Raw genomic sequence first — 22,303 nt, 5'->3', positions numbered from 1 at the left:
ATTAATAAAAAATACACATGTGAAAAAATCTGTTTGTGTATGCTCATTTCAGAGACTCTTACGCTGCAGCATGGCAGATGTAGTGTAGTAATTGAAGGGAACTTTTGCTACTATGTAATCCTCCTTCAGCTTAGCGACTTTATCAGACACCAGAATAGTTTTTCCCACTCCTGCATTGCCCACTAACATGATAGGTTTGCCTCTCTGAAGCAGAAGGTCCATGAAGTAGGTGAGACAGATGGTCTCTGGAGTGTGGACAAGCACCGTCTGAAACAGACAGTGGATGAGCGTGCTGAGAGATCTAAATCAACATGTTATAATTATACAGGACACTCTGGCCTGCTGTAGACAACCACACGCATTCATTAGTCTAATAACATACCTGTAACGGAATATCAGGCTCCAGCTCAAATGGCACCATCTTCTCACTCCACGGAGTAAACTTTTTAGTCTCAGGGTCAATGAAATAGTCAAAGACTGTCCCTTGTGAGGGAAACTTTACGGCTCTCATCTCTTTGGACCACCAGCGGCTAAATTCAGCACGGTAGTCATTGAGCTATAAAGGTAAAAACACTGTCATTATATGGTATAATAATGTGAATTATCTGATACGATTAGAAGGAACAGTTAGTCACTGCACACATGATCTTGAAAGAGAGCGCCTCCAAAAGCCCAGATGCAGGCAAAGACAAAGTAGATCTCATAGAGTTCTCTGGGAGAATCGGCTGGAGTGTTGTCCTCAATCAGCAAGCAGTCCAACAACGAGCACAATGTCTGATTGAGCAAAACACAGAAATGCTGCATGTGACTGAACAATAACAACAGAAAAATATAATATTATGGCTCTGCAGGCTGCATTTGATATCCATAAAACCCTACATGTACCTGCACCATGCTGTTTTCTGGAATGGGTGTGATGGTTTTCAGGTTGCAGCGAACTTGTTCCAGACAGTATGGCACGTACTTATCAAACAAAATAGTGAGGTTGGCTCGCTCTGACTGGGCTTGCCGTGTGTCGATCCAACTTGTCACATAACTGAAAACACAGTAAAGGCAGCTCTGCTAACCAAGATAACCTTAAGAAAATCAAAGAAACAGAAGACTGTGATTTTATGCGTGCATTTAAGCATTGTGTGTGTCTTACGAGCTCCAACCCAAGTCCTGTGGGTTGACATAGAGTATTCCTGCCCTTGACACTGTAGCTGGAGTAGCAGCCTTCAGATGAGAGATCTCAAAGAGAAGACGCATGGACGAGGACAAGCCGATCCTCTCGTTACTGGCAAGTGTCAGAACCTGGATGTGGAGGGAAAAGCAGAAGGAGTGGAGCTCAAGCACTGGTTCAAAAATATAAAGTATGCACTAACTTAATGACTGGCATTGGCAGAAATTGATTACTTATTTGGAGACATATTCAAACTCCTGGATGAAAGACAAAAAAACATGTGATGATCTTTTACCTTGTTGTCATCCATAACTGTGTTGAGTGACTCAATCCACATAGGGTCAATATCCCCATCCAGAACAATCCATTTGGGTCCATCATGGCCCACCGAGGCCAGCTCTCTCATGGTAGAGGAGAACAGACCTGTAAAAGGAAACAGTGACATATGGTAAATCCATTTTTACATACTAAACCATCACTGCAGCAAAAAAGGTATTGAATGCAAAATTGTGAAATGAACTGGTAATGAAAATATTGCACACGAAACCTATTTAAACAGGAGTGAAATAGAAGAAGTGCATTAACTTTCTAATTATTTCTGAGAGGAGGCTTTGGAATAAATTATGGTCTTGGCACCAAAATAAATCAGACTTGACAGCGACCCAAATTCTGGAGGAAAAACTGGTTCTCTTGATCATCATTTATTGCACATTAAATCCTTTGTATAATCCTCCTGCTTCTCACCATCCTTCCACTCTCTGGTAGCAGGGTGCAGGTATCCAAACAGCTCATCTGTGGTAACAGCTTTAGGGTTAATATCATTCCATAAGGGCTTCATCTTCATGTTTGCATAAGTCCTATGAAGGGTCTTCAAGATCTGATAAGTAAACAAGATCATTTATATAAGTAGTTTTAGTTAATATGTTTGGGCATATTTTGGGTATAAGAAGTTGGATCACACAGATATTAAAAAAAAACAAAAACACATAAACAGTTTTAAAAATGTTCATTAGTTAAGTTAACCTGACTTTTTCCAGTACCCGGGCCACCAACTACAAATACAGAATGTCTAACAGCCAGCAGCTCCTCCAGCTGGGTCACCTGCAAACATGGAATCACATTAATAGTGGGATTTCTGAAAAAAAAATACTCTAAAATACTGCAAGTTCAATCAGAGAGCTGTCTCACCTTACAATAAAAAAATACAACCAAAATGATTAACAATTAGTTTATGTTACAAACCACAAAGCTTTATATATTGTTCCTCTATTGACCTGTGGGAATTATGCATTTCCCCCAAGTTAAAATTAGCTCAGAACTTTATGAATGTGTTTGTAAAGTGATCTGGCATGTTGATTTCAGATCATCCTTAACTATCATTGCTCATATGCCACTGAAAAAGAAGCAGTTTAACACTTAATTTAATACTTCTATTAGATTTTACAGATTTTTGTCTATTAAATCACTAATTGAATGAACACAATAGGAGGCAACTGATTAGTGTTTATATATTGGAAGCTTTATGAACTGTGTGTCTGTATTTCCTTATTCCCTGCAAAAAACGGAAATACTGCAGGGAAAAATGGAACGAGGAGCAGCCACAGTGAACTGTCAGATGAAGAGCTGCAGGTGACAGACTCCACACCTCCAGCTTCACAGCGGGGTAACAGATCCCTTCACTGTGCTCTGTCTGCAGACTCAGGCCATGCACGGTATGAAAACCACATCACGGTTGCTCACAGAATGATGGAAAAAAGGAAAATAATCCTTTGACATTTTTATCATAACAACTGTTTTTCTTTTTCCCACAATTCTGAGAAATCTAAAATTAACGTTTGTTCACCGTTACCACCACTAACGAAAGGTGTTGCCAAATAAACTATACTATATAATAAAAACACAGATGAACCTTAAGTATGAAATTTTCCTCTGGTTGCAGACGCAGCTCACTGACTGACTGGCGAACAGCATTTTCTAGCTTTGGGTCTCTCTTCCTGGGCACATCCAGCTGTGGAAAGAGGTCACTGATCAACCCAAGGAAGATGGGAACATCACTCGTCACGATCTTAGGAAGGTTGAAGTCTCTAAGAGCCCGCATCAACACCTGGTGAGACAATATTGGACGCACAGTTTTGATGAGGCAATTTCTGACAACCTCAAATTTCTGGAAACAACCATGAGAGCTGAAACACTTCAGTGTAAAGAACAGCCCTCATTAGTGATCGCGAAGAGATACACACCTGTTCTTCAGGTCTGCTACGCTCCTCTCTCTTCAGAGATCCAGCCACAACCAGCACTGATTTGATAGCCCGCAAACCCCAATCATAATGATCCTGACAAAATAAGCATTTAAGTGTTTGTTGATGTTATAATAGAAGGACACAAACAGCCAGTTTCAGCTGAGAGCTAGTACTCTACACAGTATAAGCAAAAATAGTTGATATTTTTATTATTTACTATATTCACTACATCACACACAGAGGAACTGGAATATAAATAGGAAGATTATGGTGACTAATCTTCACACCTAAACACAAAACCATAATCTGATGAATAGCACCACCACTACTTTGCATTTTAATAAAAGCTGGACCACACTTCTGATGCTTATAAGAACATTGACAGCGAAATTAAATTCCTCTTCTTCCCTCCGCTCATCAGAAAACCCCCTGAAGAAATAGTCAGACAAATTGTTTGTATGTACGCACTTGTTTGGATAGCAGCTCTTTACAAAGAGTGTAGAGTCTGATGAATTTGCGTGCCAGTAGCCGTGCATCTATGAATCCTTCGGCCACCAACATGATCTCACAGATCAGTTCAAAATCTGGGATCACCATCGCACAGGGCCTGAGCATTTAGAAAATTAACCAATAAATAATCATATAATAGCTGCTATTCATTGCACGCTAAAGTCTCCTCTTTGTCTCATATCAGACCTGAATAGAGCCTTGAGGTTCTCTGGGAGCTCTGCTCTTCCAGCATAACCTGGGTTCAAAGTAATGAAGATTCCTACTGTTGGCTTCAGCTCAATCTCCTCCCCCAGAAAATGAAACCTACATACACAGCAACAAATGCATGCTGCTAAATGGATGCTTAGAAAATATATAGAATAGATTAGTAGACAAATGTATAGATGCTACAACATACATGTCATTATTTCCTCATAATACCTCTGTTTTTTGTTGCGTACAGCATCCTGTATAGTCTTGACTTGCACAGCTACCACAGACAGAACGTCCACCGAGATCCGGTTGAATTCATCAAAGCAACCCCACACTCCTGTCTGAGCCAGGCCCTTATAGATGTTACCTATAGACTGGAGGATGAGATGCTATGGCTGAATGGTGGAATAAATATCAATAACAACATAAAAGAAAAAGAATAAATGTGACATTAACGGGCACTAGAAGAAACATCTGTGCAGTCCAGGTTACCTTGTAGTCCATCTGTTCAGAGCAGTTGAACACATATACCATGATACCCAGGGAGCGTCCAAGGTCCTTAGTAGTCTCTGTTTTGCCAGTGCCAGCTGGGCCTGATGGAGCACCACTCATAGTCAGATGGAGGGACTGGGTCAGGGTTATGTAACACCTGTCATGGTACGGTTGAGATTTAAATCACAGGAGAAAGAAAGTAATAGATAATTTCGATTCAATGAAGTTGTGCATTTGAAAATAATGTAGATTTAAAGCAACAATGTAATGTATTTGAGTATAGTGGATATTGTGAATAGAAAAAGCAAATATGCAAGATTTTAGTATTTGTGCTTTATTCTAAAATAACAACTATCTCAATCTTTGCACTTACATTTTGCATGGGTGCCTACTATCACGTTCTGCACAGCTTGACTGTAGCATTAAGATGTTTAGTGCTAAAGTAAAGCGGCCTTGTTTTTAGTTGCAAAGCAAGTCTAGTAATTATGCGTGCCCTTACTGTAAGTCTCTCCCTTTAGAATACAAATCATTACTAATGTATGCATTCTGTATACTTTTGCAAAGGTTTGGCTTACGGGAGAACATGTATGTGCACATACCTGTCAGTGAGTGGAGTGATAACCAGTCTGTTTGTATTCCCCAGGTATTCATAGCTAAACTGGAACTGAGCGTCACAGATATTAATGTAACAGTGTCTCATTTCTTCATCCCAGCGATGCCGTAACTGGGACAGCCACGCAAATGCCTGTCCTGATGTCACCTTAGAGACATACAACAGCATCAGGATGGTCTGCTAACTAATGCAAAACTCATTTGAAATAATATCTAATAGTTGCAGTACCTTTTGAGTAATGAGATTGGCGACCACATCTCGAGCATGGACATCAATAGTGCAGACAGTCATAATTTTCTGTCTGTCTCCAGGGGTTAAATCGCCAAGCAGCATGTGGATTAGCAAGTTGAGCTGTGTGATCTAGAAAACCAGAATTCAGCAGACATCACTGACAAATACAATGATGCTACGATCACTTACCAGCCTAATAAAATCTTACATTATGGAAGTACCTGTTTCTTGTTGTAGTCCTTGAGAGCTGTCTCAAATCCTTCCTCCACCCTCTCAAAAGCAATGCCCACATCTGTCGCCCACCACACCTGACTACCAGTCAACCCCACCTGTTGATGGAAGGGAAACAGAGGTGTACAGCAGATAGCTTGCATGTTTATAAAGTTAAAATTGTAAATCTACAGACTTTGCATGAACAGACCTGGGCTGGGTAGTCAAACAGCCACTGGTCTCGGGGTTTGTCCTCATAGGCAGCTACAGCTTCCTGTATCTCCTTTCGAACTGTACAGCGCATGGTGGTTTCTAAAGCACTTAACCAACACTCTGCCTGATTAAAAAAAATAAAAATGTTTGAAAAAAACTCTAAAATGAATTGCATGCAATATCATATTTTTCAAATAAAACGGTGCTGATGTACTTCCACAAACAGAAACCGCATTTTGTTTTCACAGTACCTGTCCTTCGCAGACACAGGGCTCAGAGAACGAAACATATTCTCCCTCTCGACTGTACATCCCTATCGCAACTGCCTCCCCCTCCTCCCCCCGTCCTTCGGCCCGGTCTGAGTCCTTGAAGCGAAGATCTGCTATATTGTCAAACAGCTTCAGCAAGTGTCGGGTCACCTGGAAAAAAATATATATGTGTATTCAAAAGACACACAGACTATTTTTGAGTTTGGTTTTATAGGCTATGATGTTAACAAAGCTCTGACGTTAACAGACCCTGATCTCTGATAACAAATCAAAAAGAAAAAAAGATTTCTTTTGCCTTTCATTATTGTGTTTTTCCCTTTTCACTTTTTCCACTCCATAACACTGAAATATAGTTGGTATATAAAGTACAGATAACCACAACGTGCTAACAATCTCTTTATAGATTCTTTCTAGAAAAACATGATTAAAATGTAATCTATCACCTGTCTGGGCTGTGTTCCCTTAGACACAATCTCCAGTAGATCGGAGGCAGAGACAAAATAAAATCTGGGGAATGTCAGTCTCTTGGTCTCCAGGTACTCAGCAAGGGCCTTCTCACACAGAGACAGCCTCTGCTGTAAGGTCTCAAGGCTCTCCAGGAAGCCAGGCTTGTTGGTCACATCTACTACATTACTGTTCTGGACCACCTCAGTCATTAAACTCTGATTAAAACAAACAAACAAATCAAAGGAAATAAAGGGAGAAATGCAAAAAGACATGCTAAAAATATGTAGCCAAGCATGGCACTATATGTAGGCAGAGGTATGATTTACCTGAAAGTCAGTGTGTATTCCCTGAAAGCGTTCAGCATCATTGGCCAGCTGGCAGCGGATGTCATGGCTGTTGGTGAAGATGCTGTTAAGATGGGCCCAGGTCCTCTGGACAGACATCCAAGATGAGATGACAAGGTCTGCCACCATCAGCTTCCTCTGCCATCCACTTACTTCTGCCTGGAAATACTCTATGTACTTACTCATCAGGATATTCTGCAGCTGCACCTGAAAAGAAATGAAGCAGTAACTTTAAATGGCAATTTGTACAAAGAAGCCCTGATGAGCTGCTCTTGAAATTGCATGAACATTTTTTAAATTCCCCATTGCCTATGCATTTATATAACTAGTCTTTGAGGAGTCAGTAATAAACCCGAGCCGTTCATACTAAAACTATATTATGGATCGCTGGGGTGTTAATATTGCAATTTGAAAGAATAAAGCAAACTGCATATCACATTCTGCAGCAGGCAGGCACACCTGGTTGTCCTCCAGCGTCTCTATCAGATTCTCATCTGCTTTGAGCAGAGGGGTTCCTGTGCTGGCATGAGTCTCATAGGACAGCGACATAATGCTCCATGTCTGGGTTATCTCTGCCAAAACCTAAAAAACCCCAAAGACAGATACTTCACAAAGACGCCTGTCATTTAAAGACAACCAAAAAACAAGCTAACGCGTTCGTTAACATTGGCTCATTCCTATTTGTGTGTCATTATTTGTGAGTTCAGCTTTCTGAATCTGCTCATAAATATCTGTTCTAAGAATATGATGAAAGTCTAGTGAGTGCTTAAGTAATTAAATATTCCATCCATCAATAATCCACTACTACAAGATATATCACACAGTAACTGGTTGGTCTGGTGTCTTACCTTCTCAATGGCCATTTCTTTCACGGCCTTGTCTACTATGTTTTTAACCTCATCCTCCACACGATGAAGTTGCAATTCCAGCAGGTCCCCCAAGGTGGTGCCCTCACCCATCACAAACCTAACCTGAAGATTTAAAAACAAAAGCAGACTATGGGTGTGATCAAATTTCAGATAACTGGGTTCATCAAATCCAGAGAAGTGTCTGCAGAACAATGAGAGCACACTGCATGAAAACTACAGCCAAACGAATGGATTAACCCCCACAGAGTGGCAAGTATAATATACCATGAGTAAAACTGATGAAAAGTTACTGAACAAGAAGAGCACTTGGGGCAGTCCTCTGCCAAGACCAAAGCGCTAACAAATTTAAAGAAAAAAACTGTATGAGGACCAAAATTTAATGGGCTGTTCTCATACACATTCTCCACTCCGCCACCAAGTTTAATGAAATTTGGACTTGTAACTTTTGGATAATCTCATTGACACACAGACAAACAAACAAAATGAAAAATGGCACAGCAGATGGTATGAGAGACTGTGTAGCAGCAGCAGCACAGATACCCTACCCCAGTGGTGTTCATAAGCTGTTGCCAGTGTCTCTCCCTGACAGCTGAGTTTTGCAGCTCGTTGACAGCTCTCAGAGAGGTCAATAGGTTTTTCACTGTTGATTCCAGACCCATATAGACATCCCACACACGCACCTCCTTATCCAGCATTTTCATCTCCTTCAACAGACAACAGACATACTCACAGTTATTGAAAAGGTACTCTTGTTTCAAACATGAAACAGTTAAACTGAATCAAAGTTCAAGTATCTATCCAGAGAAGAGTGCTGTACTGTACTTTAGCAAACCGCCGGAGTTCCATGTCCATCTGCTCAACGTTGATCTCTTTCCATGGAGTCTTTGTCCAATCCTCTATACTGGTCTAGGATTTGCAGGAGATTAAGTGCATCATTTGATTATTTTGCATGCAGTGACTCACTATGGAGACCCTGCCTTGTATTAAAAAAAATAGCATATTTGTATTTACAGCCCCAATTCCAAAAAGGCAGGATGGTGTGTAAAATGTAAATAAAGTGTTTAGAAATTATGCAACACTTTCAGAATAATGTTCCTCAACTTGAAATAATGTTTATTACACGGAAATCCCTTTCTGTGAGTGTAGTTCACTGTGCCATCTACCAACACAGGTTAAAGCTCTGTCATGCAAAGAAGAGGCCACATGTGAGCATGATCCAGAAATGCTGCTGTGATCTATTTTGAGTTTTGTTTTGCGATTCATTCTTTTTGAATTAAAAGATTTTCAGGGTTTTAGTTCTGTATTAGTCCTGACTTCAGTATTTCCTAGTGCCTATGAGTTGTCATTATTTATATTTCTACTTCGTGGTTCTTGATTACGTGAGTACCCTTTTCTGTGCCTGGTCTGCCCTAGTCTCATCTACATGTCGTGTCATCAGTATCTCAGTGTTTTCAACGCTTTCTGTCTCCCTGGTCATGTCTCTCTGGTCTTCCTGGGTTCTACCTGGTTTCCCAATCTCCGTTCCAAGTTAATATGTCTTCCTTCCTATTCCTCATGTTTATGCTTTCCTCTGCCCATAATCTTCTGTTTTATCCTTTTGTCTCCCCAGTCAGTTATGTTTCCATGTATGTTTAGCGCTGGTCCCTGCATCGAGCTCCTGTCTCTGTCTCAGTTTTGCTTCTTGTGTCTCTTTATTTAGATTCTGTTCAGCTGTGTTCACAGGTGTGTTCAATCTGCCTTAATTCCCTTCTGTCTATATACTCTCTGCATCTCTCTCTGTTCTTTGTCGTGTCTACCCTCATGGTGTGTGTAGTCTCTGTCAGTCTCTTTAGTTAGTTTGTTACAGCCCCATCACTGTCCACATTATTTAGCTTTTGATTTCTGTTTTTTTGCCAGCACAATAAAAGCTGTGATATTTAAGAAAGCTGTCCACTCTCTGCCTGCCACACACCTCAGTTCATGACATGAAATGTTTTCTGTGTCCAACAGAGAATAAAATGATATTTGTAAATTTGTAAATCACTGCCTGTTTTTATTTACATATTACACACCATCCCAACTTTCTGGAGTTCAACCGTACCTTTACAAAGACGACCATATCCCATACTGCTTTGACAAGTATGATGTCAGAGCGACACTGCCGCAGCTGCTTGTATTCTGGGAAGCTGACCTCAAACAGATCAGCTGTGTCCTGCAACTTCTTCATTTCCATCTCCATCGTAGCTACGCCTCGATTACACTGCAGGCAATTTTGATATGTTATTTAAATGTTCTTTAATCACACACTGTGTACTACATTTGAAAGAAGTACTGTTAAGATTTCTCTTTTAACAGACACTAAAAGAAATGTGCCCCCTGCTCACCTTATCAATAAGCTTATATGGCTCCTCCACACTGATTTTAAAGATTGACTCTGAACGAAATTGTTCTCTGAACTCATGCTGTTTGACCTAAAGTATGAAATCATAGCAAATTAAGGATTAATGCATATCTGCCTCTACCTTTCTGTCTATCATTTTGCAGACACTGTGTGGGTTTCATATATATAATGCAGGAAAGAGGTTTTATGTGTCAGATATTGAGCTCTTTGCCAGACTGACATCCTACCCCAATCACACAAAGCCTCACCTCAAACCGAACACATTTCCTGCGGATAACTGAAACCTCATTTGACTGTAGTGGTGCCACCTCATGTTTGACCGTGAAGGCAATTTTTCGGACACTTTTCCACTTTTCCGGCAGCTCCTGTGTTGTGTGGGAAAGAAGCACTGATAACTGTACATATCGCCTATGATAAATGAAAAAATGTGTGTTTTTGAATTGGTTCACACTTCTAGCTGTGTGCAGACACTCTCTGGAAGCTGCTGTCCGTAGGTCTTTAGAAGTTCAGCGGTAGACTTGAGCGGTTTGAAGTGCTGTTCGTCGCTGATCTGTCTGTCTCGTATGGCCATGAGGTGCCCCATGATTTTCACAAGGCCTGCATAATCGCCATCTGACACCTTGGTGGAAAGGCCACATGCTGTGTCCTGGACAAACTGGGACAATTCCCTCACACTGTTAAATAGAGAAGAAGGGAGATGAAGTGAGGTTTCAGAGGACTGGCTTTAAAAAATGTCTTTTAAATGATAAAAAAGTTTTATTTATTTTGACTTTTATGTGTCTGACCTCTGGTTCACGTGGTTAAGAAGGTGCTCTTTGAACATCCAGCTCCACTTTTTAATGGCATTCATCAGTGTGTGCTTGAAGGGTCTGATATCTAGCTGTAGCCAACCACAAAACACCCTTCGGTCCTCCATTTTTCTCACTCGCACATACAGTGACTCAAACAGATTGATCTGAAATAATGAATAATTCAGTTATTATTGTTGCATTGCTTATTGTTGCATGTGAGTGAAATAAACCAAGGTTACAGCATAAATGGATCACAAATGTTGAACACACTTGTTCTTTAAAGTTGTCCAGGGTGGGTGGGTTCTTCTTTAGTTCGTAGTCGGCATACAGCTCAGCTTCCTCTGTACTTAATGCATGTCCATAAAGTAGGAACTGTCTCATAAATTCAGACCTGTGAACATATGAGACAAATTATTTCTGTACTTGCTAACAATCAAAACAAATCAGAAACAGCCACACACAGCTGACCTGTCATCAGTCCAGAGGTAGCGGTAGCTAGAAAATGATGCCTGGTACTCCCTGACCTGTAAATAAACACTTTCACAACTATTCGCCTGTAAACTTCATAAAATAATCTTCCACATGTGACCATAAAAAAATGTCACTAACCTTAGCGACAGATGCACGTGCCCGTGAGCGGATTATGTGGCACATGTCTGACAAATCCTCCATTTCATTAATGTCACCCTGCAAGATGGAAAATCAAGATTGCTTATGATAAGGGTCTGTTTACATGGAAATATATGTATGTATATGTATATGCATTTATAATCTAATCTGTGTGGTACCTGGTAGTTACTCAGCTGTTTGTGACTTGCCACTCTAGGAATGAGGGAAGCCATGCTTGTAATGTTGCCCACCATCTTATCCACAATATCATAGAAGTTACCAGTGTGGCTCAAGTCTAATGAAGGGTCAAAGGTCATCTCATTGCTGTTGAGAACCAACTGGACTTCAAACAGAGGTGTAATACGCTGAGCTGCATCTGTATTGTCCATGAGGTACTGCAGAGAGCAGCGTACTGCGCTGGTGAAGCCTGCCAGGATCATCCTGTCAACATACTCAGTATAGGCATGCCACTCACTGCTGTCAAGATCCGTCACACTGAGGAGAGACTGGTTCTCCTGAAAATTATGTGTTGAATGAAAAGTTTAAACACCAAATAAACATACACATGAATATCGGTTGTGTTAACATTTGCAATGTGTGCACAGCATCTCTCCAGCATGGAGATTATACGATGAATATACCTGCAGTAGTTTGTGTATCTGCTCCCCTGTACTAGTAATGAGAGCATGCTGTTTGGAAACACTCTCTTCAATGTCAGCGAAAACGAGGAGAGTAGAATCACGACTCTTTCTGGTAATGAAAGCCCGGCTGCTGAATTTACCCATCAAGGCCTGGATTGCTTCCACATTAGCTTTGCTCTTCTGGACACCATTAGAAATGCTCTGGCGATGGCAAAAAAAAAAAAGGAGCAACAATTACAGGCAATAATTATGTTTCCGGCATCATGTTGCTTTTTGTTTTTCAAGTGCTTGCTGTAGAGTTGAAGCGCTCTGAGATAGGGCTATAATTAAGAAAACTAGCTTGGCCCACACACAGAGGATTCTGGGGTTTCATGCAGACAGGCGACCGCTGGCTTTTTTAAAATAAATCAGCCCAAATGTTGATAGAGACAGTGTTTATTCTACTTAAAAAAGCAAAATCATTTAAATATGCTGCAAAATAGTGTCAACCAACACATGTACAGGAAACTCACCCATTAATGCAGGCACTGCCTTGCATCTTTTTGTTTGCTTTAAGTTCAGTACAACATTTCCTGCATATTTACAGTACCTGTGCCAGGTCTCGTGTACTCTGAATGTAGTCCCATAGGTCATCCTGAGCCCATGTCACTTCCCGGAGGGCCGGATTCAGCTGTCGTCTCATTCCATCCATCTCATCTTTGACCAGTCCCAGCTCTACAGCTAGGATGGTGCTGTGGAGCTGGTTGTACCACTGGGTCACCAAAGTCAGTGTTTGTGTGTACTGCATAATAAAATGCAGCATTAAAACCCCCAACATATTTCTAAAAAACACGCTTTCTAAAGAAAGCTGTCAAGTCCAGAAAACTGCTTGAGGGTTAATGACCTACCATGTGTAGTCTCTCTCGTTTAGAATAGAGATGAAGAGCTGCTTGGGGAATGTTTTGGGTCTTCAGCATGCCCAGATATTTCACTTCTCTTAGCACAGATGCTAACTGTGGAGAGTAACAACAAAAGAAAGTACAATCTGATTTCCATAGATTATAGTACATGATTTTGGAATAGATATCAGTTACCAAACACCTTCTCATATTTTATATTTATGTGTATCCATTGTTTCCTCCCATGGTGATTAATTATACTAGTAAAATATGCTTCATCTGTGTATCAAACTGCTGTTGCTACTTCTGGGGAATGTTTCACAAAGTGAGTTTAGTGGACAAAAATGTGGCTTTATTAACCTTGAGTTGAAAGAAATGCAGACAGAGGCACTAGTTTGAATAATGACTTAGCAGAGAAAAACACTCTATGAGCTCAATTTGATACTAGCAGGTTTTCTTCACAAAACCTTGAATTTCTCTCGATCTCTCTCCTGCAGAGCTTAAAGAAGCAGTCTGACAAGTCATTTCACTTCTGAACTCATACAGTCAAAATGACTGTGACTTTTAGATTTTCACCTTTACTTGCCTCTATGGAATATCTTTTATCTGTTTTTAAAGTCTGTTCAAAAATCAATCGTCTTTGGGCTTACACCAGGACTGAAGTTGACCTGGAAGAAGCCAGTTTCACTATCCAGTGCCAACAGTGGCTCCTTGAGGTGTGTTTCACAGATTTCTTCAAGCCCCTCGGTCCACTCTAAGAACATCTCCTCATCATGCTGGTCCAAAACCTCAAGAACGCGTTCACACCTCTGGAGGACATCTTGTGCCTCTGCACAATCCAGGGGCCTGAAAGAGAGACGGAGAAAGAAAGAGATAATGCAGGAAAAGAATTATATAGCAAGTGAAGTATAAGTCATGTGTATACTGTAAACATTTGGCAGAAACAGTAAAATAAATAAATTCTTGTAATGAATATGCTAAATGCAAAAAAAAAGTGTTTATAACCAAAATACATATTTTAGGTGCACATTGTTGGTCAGATGATTAAATACAGGGTACATGAATCTGAAATATTAGTTACAGCTGACTGCTTAAAGCCTTGAATGTTTGATGTTCTTTTTAAATCTTTAAATAATCAATGGACACAAGATATATATTTTTTAAACTTTTTTCGGTTACTGCAAATTATAATAATAACATCAATGGATCTGCTGGGTTTCAAAACCCATGTATGTCAACTGAGGAAGGTAACATTTTATTGATTTAATACCCTTAGTGATTAATAACCAAGTGCTTTGCACCAAAATATACTCTAAAATCATCCTTATTGTGTTTATTAGGTAGGTTCTTACATGTGGGGCAGCTGGCAGAGGTTACTCCTGTGAGTCAGAATCCGGCTTCGGAGCTCCTGCGACCATTTGAGGTTACCGGCCACTTGAGGCATATTCTTTCCCAGGATCGCAAAACCTGACTGCAGCTGAAACACAAGGTTTCATGCCATTTGGCTGACAGCTTAATCTTTCAAATCACTTTGAGTTAACACTCTCACGCGGAAGTATGTGGACCTCAGTGCCATTTGTGTCATCTCAAATCTTCTGCTGTGGCTACAATTAACATGTAATGCATGCAAACTATTTATGAAGCAGCTGTTACAGCACTATGTTTCCGCTGTAATTAACGACACTGTTCTCGCTGGGTGTAAGAGCAGTGAGCTGTGGATGTTTACATTTCTATGCAAGTGTGCAAAGGCTCTGTTTACATATTTTTAATAATATTCATATTATTTAAATTAAGCTCCCAGTATACAGGAAATAATAATAATAATGGATTGGATTTATATAGCGCTTTTCAAGGCACCCAAAGCGCTTTACAATGCCACTATTCATTCACTCTCACACTCACACACAATGTATTTCTTAGCAGTGCCATTTATTTTGTGAATACCAGCTGGTGTTAACTTTATGTCTCTCACAGTGTCCTGTGTGTCACAGCACTGTGCTGGGTCCAAAAACTGAAGACACAGAACAATCCCAAATGAAATCTCATCATTTTGTTTTTCCTGTGTGTCAGACAACCTACATTGTAAACATATAAACATACAATAACTGTAAATGAAAACATGTAATAAGTGCACATGTGCTTAAACAAAGATGTCTGGTTATTTGATTAAAAAAATGCCTAATGTGCTTCAGTAATTAAAAATAATAGCCAAGCATTGTAATCTTAATTACAACCCTTGTAATTTAAAAAAAAAAAATTCAGTCTAAAATCTCTTTGGGGCAACTGAAAATCAAATTATGTATGCAGGAAAAACCCAGGTACCCAGAGACATTATAAAACTCACTGCTAAGACAAAAATGAAGTGTTTTAAATTGCTAAACTTGATCAAACCGTTAATTAATACACACATAAAACACTCACAACACACACAGACACACGCGTAAAATACGGCAGCTGAATCGTGGCGTATTGTGAAGCAAATGTGTGCGAGTAATTAGGAACATAATTTCAATCTGTCTCACCCCATCTTTGTGTTGATCAAGTATAAACTGGCAGTGGCCTACTTCCTGGCTAAACATGTCCAACAGCACACTGTAATTAGGTGAAAACAGCTGGTGGATTCTGGGTCTCTCAAGCAGGGTGCCAAACATCTTCAACAGCTAGATGGAACAACAGCAGCTTTGTGACATTTTGTACATTCAAGGCACAAAACATGTACACTCCACTAGTTGAAATCCCCCAAAACAACCAAATGATGCTATTATGTTAACTTGCTAAATGTCGTACACTTGCTACTTTAAGTAAACTACTAAATAATTTTTAAAGGAGTAACCGGCCTACCTTAAAGGCTGACTTCAGGTTTTTGGAGTGCTGAAAGGCCAAATTGAGGACAGTTCCCAGCCTTTGGTCAAAATCTTTGTTCTGCTCCAAGAAACACCTATAGTGGTTCACAAAATCCTGAGAAGGCATTAGAGGGGAAATGATGGGTATTTTGAGAAGCCTTTGTGATTAAAAAGCTTTGATTCAATTTAAATTATTAGACAATTTCATTCCATAAAATTCCTCCTTAGCTCATTTAATCAGTATTGACTGGATTAACACATACTTGAGAGAAATATATTATAACACAGATCAATTTCTGATCGAGTTCCTGTTCTGAGCCACGCTGAAAACTATTGTAAAATATCCAGTAAATTAAATATTGATGCGCTGACTAATAATGACTCCTGCCACTTGTTCTTGTGTGTTGCTTAGCAACTACTCTGCTTTTCTACCTTTCAATTATTGTACTGCTGGGCAGAAAAATAAAATATAATTGTTATTTTTTATTATTTGCCTGTGCCAGCCAATGCCACAATTAAAGAGCAGCGTGATATTAAAAACAACGGCAACTCTCTCAGTAGCTCTCACGTCATTAGTGCAGTCCAAGGGGTCATATTTGCTCTCTCTAAGGGTCCGCCAGCGGTCATGAAACTCCTCACTCATGCTGAAGACCATCTCACTTAAGATTTTCCCTCTGGATCCACCTAATTCAATTTTCTCCAGCTTCAGAAAGTCCAGTGCTGTTGCAAAAAGTTCCTATGAGTGAAATGAGAAAAGACAGTGATGGATCAGCATAATATCGTGGAGCTGAAGTTCAAAAATATGCATTTTCATGCAGATTTACTTGATTAAAAAAATACTCCCTCCTTTATAGGAGTGAGAGATGTTGATTTTTCAATTTTCCTGGAAAACCAAGATACAGACCTCGATCATAAGAAGCCTTTCCATGATGCAATCTGAGCGTTGAAACACAAGTTTCGCTGGAAAGTCCCAGAGCTTGATGCTCTGTGAGTGTTTGTAATACTTCGGGATCTGCTCGCGGTAAGTGTGAAACAATTTCTTGAAGGTGCGCAGAACTGAGATGCTTATCTGTACTCTCTCCATCCCTTCCTCAAGCTCCATCTTAAACAACTCTTCAGGGATTAAATAGGCAAAGGCCTGTATTCAGACACAAAGTCGTTACAGAGATAAATTTTTAATTCCTCTTCCTTCGTCTCCTTTTCATCACATGTGCACAGACATGCATCACCTGTACCTTTTCAATGATCAGGTTGCAGAACTCCTGCAGAAGCACCACCATTCGCTGAGGAGTGCAGTAATACTGGGAATGACTCCAGATGAGGCAGAGCGTGTGAAAAAGAGGCGGTAATAGCGCATCCACCTGTGGAAAACTCTTCTCCTCCAAGTTTGTAATCAGTCTCCTTAGAGGGCGTAGATACAGATCTATGTCTTCTGCTTCCAGCACGGCTGTGATAATTACATCCACAAGTATCAGTCGATAACGTGAACATAATGGGGCATTTATGGTGCTCTAAAAGGTGTGATCTCTGATTACATTTATTTAGCACCAGTGTAAACCTGATATCTGCACTTCCCATGATTGTTAAGTGAGCATGATGACACAGAAAATGCAATGAAAAGGCAAAGTATAGAAAAAAAAGGTTCTGTTAGGGTAACAATGCTGTAAAATTCTGGGTTCAGTAAGCATAAAGAAAAATTTATGCTTGATCTGTTTCTTAAATTAAACTAAATGGGAGCTGGAGCTGTCATACTCATGTCATGATGACAAAACAAATTAAAGCCTTGATGAATGAGAAGTAATGCTGATCTACCCTCATTGACTTTGACGCAGACGTCCTTGAAGGCGGAGTAGTAACTGCTCTTGACTCTTCTCAGGATCTCCACGATCTGCTCCACTTTGGAGCTGCGGATCTGGAACCAAGGATCTCATATTAACATGCACTGACTTATTATTTCAAGAGTATAATAAATGTACAGGTTTTGTACTACACTGACAACTTTCGTCATTGCTGCCCTCTCTGTTCATCTGTATTGGTGTCAGTGCGCCCCAGGGTGGCTGTGGCTACAATGTAGCTTGCCATCACCAGTGTGTGAATGTGTGTGTGAATGGGTGGATGACTGGATATGTAAAGCGCTTTGGGGTCCTTAGGGACTAGTAAAGCGCTATATAAATACAGGCCATTTACCATTTGACACAGGGACACATCTCAACATTAAGCATCGCATACAATGAATATAAAGTAAAATTTCATTAGTTGTCAGGTTTCCTTCCTGTATATTGTGATTCCCCAGCATTCACAGCTCTTTAAATGGACTGAAACAAGCTGACTCTTTAACCTTCCCTTTAAACGTCCCTTCTGGATGATCATTCTCCAGAAGTCTGCCATTGCTTGTGAGCTGTGCTGTCAGTACTTTAAAGGTGGCTGTACCTGTAGCAGATGACTATATAAAGAAATCCAGGAGGAGCTGATGTCAGCTCCTTGCAGCAATAGAAAATAACAAGTGGAAACTCACTATTCAGAGCAATCTGGAGGCTGAGCTTTGGACGACTTTTATATACCTCTACTGTTATTTAACTTTGGACGCATTTAATAAACATTTAACATACATTTAACATACATTACATACATTTTTTTTGTTCTTTTTAAACTAATGAATAACACGAGTCTTATACTTATTTTATAACGTCATACTTGTGACTGGATGCCCAGCAGGTTTTCCCTTTGAGCTGCCCAGAACTGAAGCTCTACGCTGGGGCCTGGGTGGTTTCCCTGAAGCAGCATCATACCAGAGTCTTTCTTCAGCACACCCCATATCTGTCCGGACCACTGCACAATCAGAGTTTCTATAGAGTATAACAAGCCACGGTCCAGTGGCCATCCAGTGTGGCTGAGAGGGACAGAGTGAGAGCAATCAGTCTGGATAAAAATAGAAGTGAGCTACTGAAGCTATACGTACAATACGAACGCTACAAATGAGGTACTGTATATTATTTCTCTAGGACATTGTTAATGCCAACCAGCGTTTACCAGTGCCTTTACGCACTAGTTCTTTTTAAAGAACTAGTGCGTAGTACTAATGTAACTTCTTGTTACATTATTCAATTACCTCTTACTCCATACATTCTTCAAAAGTCTGACAATAGCCAAGTATGTAAACCCTCACTCTTCACTATTAAGCTAATATCAGAAATAAAACGAGTTACTGTAGGACTTTTGCGCTAATGACTTAACTCCACTGCTTAAACTTTGTCAGACTTAGCTGTTTAACTGACGATGCTGTGTTGAAGGCGTTTTCCAAGTTCCTCAAGGTCTCAAGGTAAACTTTAGCTAACATGAAAGAAAAACATTCCGCCACTGTGCAGCAATTTGTCTAAACTTGACTCAAGGAGAAAACAAATATGACAGCTGACCCTGCTTTTTCACTTTCTGAATCCCGTCTTTTGTCTTGTTTCTTGTAAAACACAAGGACGCCCACTTTTCTTGTAATATGTCTGACAAACGGAACATTTTCATCGACGAACTTGACCAGAAAACAGCCTGTTTACCAGGTAAATGCTCCCCATGCCCTGCCCCTTTCCATCCTGAAAAAAGGGCGGCAAATGAAACTTTTACAATTATAAATTATAATTAAAAATAACCGATTAATTCGGAGACACCATTCAAAGCCATCGCAACACTTTAAAAATTCCCAACATTCTCTGCTATAATTTGGCTGTCTGTGTATTGTGACACCACCGACCTTAGCACAATGTCCTGAGGTCGTGCCCTCTCCACGTACAGGGGTAGGGGCAGCAGTGTTCGCCCCTCGGCTCGGCCTCTCAGAGTGACCACCTTGCTCCTCAGCTTCTCCAGGTGCCTGTGGATGTCATCAGACACCACCCTCGGCCAGGACTCGTGGTTGAGACCGTTGGATAGCACACACACCAGCACCTGTATGAAGAGGTGTTCATAAGGTAGCTATACACGCACACAAATTACACAAGGACACGTACACAGAACTTACCAGAAAAACTGTAAACCAGAAAATTTTGCATCCACAGTCAACATATATGAAAATGTGCACTTGTAGACATCCTACACCTGAACACACTACCCAACCTCAGATATGACAACAGGCAGGTGCTCCATTGGGTATCCAGGTACTTCTCCCAGCCTGAACTGGTGTCTGAATCCTTCTCGGGAAATTCTCTTCACGCCCTTCTTTAGGACACACAGCAGCTTGGTCTTCCATGGCGGGGATGTCTTCACAGATGAAAAAACAGTGGGAATGCTTTCAAGAACATTGAAAGCACTAGAAATAAGTAGCGACTTATTTCAGAAAAATGTGTATATTAGATGGAGTGCAGATTACAAACCCAGGAGTTTCTGTTAAACACCTGTGTACCTGTATGCCAGCTTTTGTCACTTATAGGAACTAAATTCACTAAAGATTGTGAAAATATGTGTATCATAACTGTTCCTCTTATGTTTACCTCAGAGATGTTAGTATAAACAGTTTATGCTCTATTAAATATTTATTCAAGACTGGGTGGGGAGATGAAAACAACATTTATAAAAGCAGTTGCCTGAATTTTTCATCACTTTTATCTGTATACATATACATTTATCATTGTCCTTCTGTGCATTTATCTTACTTGAGCATCCCCTGCATGCAGTGTCCCTCCAGGTCCAGTGAAAAGCAGCAGCCTGTTAGTCCAGATGTGGTCCAGAAAATCCAGTATAATCTTCTGGTTCTCATCAGCACCAATGAAGCGGTTCCACTTATCTGTCTTCACTCTCAGCACATAGAAGGCCTGCTCCCGGAGGAAGTCCACTCTCTCATCTGACAAAACCACCCCGGCTTTGAGAGTGGGCTCCTGGGAGGCACGCACTCCCCCAGCCCCTCCGCTGCCTAAACCTCCACTGCTGCTTCTCATGCTGGTGGCTTCAGCCATGAAGCTCTTAGCGGGCAGGAAGGACACAACAATGTGTAGAGGAATGTGAAATAAGAAAAGAGTATCACCAACAGTGAGCTAACAGGTATGTACTTACCAGTCCTTCTTGTCAAATATCTATAACAACCTATGAAGCTATAAACTGGTATTTCCCAGCACATAACATGGATGAGCTCTTTCTACTCAACAAACTTTTCCTTCTCTCTTCTCCAGGTATGAAAAGTGATACACTTCTTGATGGGCAGGTGACGAAGCACTACGGACTGCCTTCATTACCCTGAATGGAGGTGGCCATTTATGTAGCCTGTGTGCCCTGCAATCCTATCCTGTAACCTGAGCCTTCAGAGGAGGCCCAACTGCAACAACTACTCCGGTGCAGGTAATGTTTCACCTTAAATATGCATATATATTGATGTGTGATGAGCTTAATATTATTAAGAAACTCAAATGATGTAATTTATATTATAGGTGTGTCTTAGGGAAACAAAACATACTGTACAGGTTTCCCTAAAGAGTTTCTTATTCTAATAATAAAGCAAAATACAGAGAAAAAATATCCATTCGACTAATTTATCAAAGTACACAGCTTTGTTTACGTCCTCTTTATCTAACCTTTGCAATGTGTATCATTGCCACCTGGGGGCAGTTTGGTACAGTGCTTCTGACAGCATCCTTCTTTCTGTAATCCAAAGTGACCCTAGCCATGACATCCTATTATATATGTTATGCCATTTGTGTAAAAATGTGGAAAAATGGGACATTTCTCTAACTGTGTTACTTAAAATACCACAGCAATGATTACCCTTTTAAAGATCCTGCAATTTCTGAGTTTAACATTAATACAAAGATGTAATCATATCCCAATTTCAAATGAGCTGACTGGAGAGTCTGACATTTCAGTGCGGTGCTAACCTTATAGTTACTTATGGCAATGTAATATCCACCACTAGATGACACAAGCGTTCTTTGAACAGAAGGCTAGTTGAAAAGATCTAATGAAGTTTAATTAATATTTTACTTTAATTACTTTATTTTTTTCCTGGTATATGCCTATTCCATATATCCAGTCCATGCATATGACACATGGAGGTTTATATCTCTATTTTTCAAAAGTCTGTTTTTAACAGCCAATAATCCACTGCTCTCCAAAGGAATTTGTCCTTTCTGTAATCTGTTATTCCAAGTCTCACTGTGTTTGTGTGAGTAAAACCATGTGTGTGCTTTCATGTATGGGCTTTCACACGCTCATTTTATATGTGCAGCTTGAATGAATGTCCTTGTTACAAGTGAAGGTGACATTTTTGTTGGTTTTAACGTATGTATGTGTGATTGAATGTGTAGGGGTTTTGTGTGTGTGTGTGTGTCTGTATATGCCAAGCCAGCGCCGAAGGCTAGTGAGGGTGTCCCTTAGGTCTCTCCACACACTGTATCT

The 22,303-nt window shown here is 40.3% G+C and overlaps 2 protein-coding genes across 2 annotated transcripts in view; both read right to left on the bottom strand.

The window, feature by feature from the left end:
- Window positions 1-8,659, bottom strand: part of dnah9l (dynein, axonemal, heavy polypeptide 9 like) — a 30,652-nt gene extending 21,993 nt beyond the window's left edge. The window contains exons 1-25 of the mRNA XM_085438476.1: window positions 8,615-8,659; window positions 8,338-8,496; window positions 7,772-7,894; window positions 7,383-7,505; window positions 6,906-7,130; window positions 6,576-6,794; window positions 6,115-6,282; window positions 5,862-5,987; window positions 5,662-5,769; window positions 5,438-5,569; window positions 5,196-5,356; window positions 4,597-4,753; window positions 4,333-4,478; window positions 4,099-4,215; window positions 3,871-4,009; window positions 3,403-3,495; window positions 3,072-3,266; window positions 2,186-2,263; window positions 1,907-2,039; window positions 1,458-1,585; window positions 1,145-1,293; window positions 886-1,036; window positions 643-774; window positions 383-556; window positions 63-267 (exon numbers count right to left, since the gene is read on the bottom strand). Of these exons, the coding sequence (XP_085294602.1) occupies window positions 63-267; window positions 383-556; window positions 643-774; window positions 886-1,036; window positions 1,145-1,293; window positions 1,458-1,585; window positions 1,907-2,039; window positions 2,186-2,263; window positions 3,072-3,266; window positions 3,403-3,495; window positions 3,871-4,009; window positions 4,099-4,215; window positions 4,333-4,478; window positions 4,597-4,753; window positions 5,196-5,356; window positions 5,438-5,569; window positions 5,662-5,769; window positions 5,862-5,987; window positions 6,115-6,282; window positions 6,576-6,794; window positions 6,906-7,130; window positions 7,383-7,505; window positions 7,772-7,894; window positions 8,338-8,496; window positions 8,615-8,644 (3,571 nt within the window). The 5' untranslated portion in view covers window positions 8,645-8,659. The remainder of the gene's footprint in view (window positions 1-62; window positions 268-382; window positions 557-642; window positions 775-885; window positions 1,037-1,144; window positions 1,294-1,457; window positions 1,586-1,906; window positions 2,040-2,185; window positions 2,264-3,071; window positions 3,267-3,402; window positions 3,496-3,870; window positions 4,010-4,098; window positions 4,216-4,332; window positions 4,479-4,596; window positions 4,754-5,195; window positions 5,357-5,437; window positions 5,570-5,661; window positions 5,770-5,861; window positions 5,988-6,114; window positions 6,283-6,575; window positions 6,795-6,905; window positions 7,131-7,382; window positions 7,506-7,771; window positions 7,895-8,337; window positions 8,497-8,614) is intronic.
- Window positions 8,660-9,744: 1,085 nt separating this feature from the next.
- Window positions 9,745-20,871, bottom strand: LOC146687906 (dynein beta chain, ciliary-like). Its single transcript, XM_085440410.1, has 24 exons — window positions 20,572-20,871; window positions 20,036-20,179; window positions 19,677-19,894; window positions 18,629-18,824; window positions 17,747-17,846; window positions 17,170-17,381; window positions 16,839-17,072; window positions 16,503-16,670; window positions 15,933-16,049; window positions 14,444-14,568; window positions 13,742-13,937; window positions 13,101-13,205; window positions 12,803-12,994; window positions 12,214-12,414; window positions 11,752-12,087; window positions 11,573-11,650; window positions 11,432-11,487; window positions 11,234-11,354; window positions 10,958-11,127; window positions 10,642-10,846; window positions 10,421-10,537; window positions 10,156-10,242; window positions 9,873-10,031; window positions 9,745-9,768 (listed from the first exon to the last, which is right to left on the bottom strand). The coding sequence occupies exons 1-24, from the start codon at window positions 20,869-20,871 to the stop codon at window positions 9,745-9,747; spliced, it is 3,861 nt and encodes a 1,286-aa protein (XP_085296536.1).
- Between the last annotated feature and the right edge of the window lie 1,432 nt (window positions 20,872-22,303).

Source organism: Copadichromis virginalis, linkage group LG18 (genome assembly GCF_057382275.1).
Source record: "Copadichromis virginalis isolate Kocher_CV1m ecotype Utaka linkage group LG18, C_Virginalis_male_GT1.1, whole genome shotgun sequence".
NCBI lineage: Eukaryota > Metazoa > Chordata > Actinopteri > Cichliformes > Cichlidae > Copadichromis > Copadichromis virginalis.
This window is presented reverse-complemented; position numbering and strand designations above follow the sequence as displayed.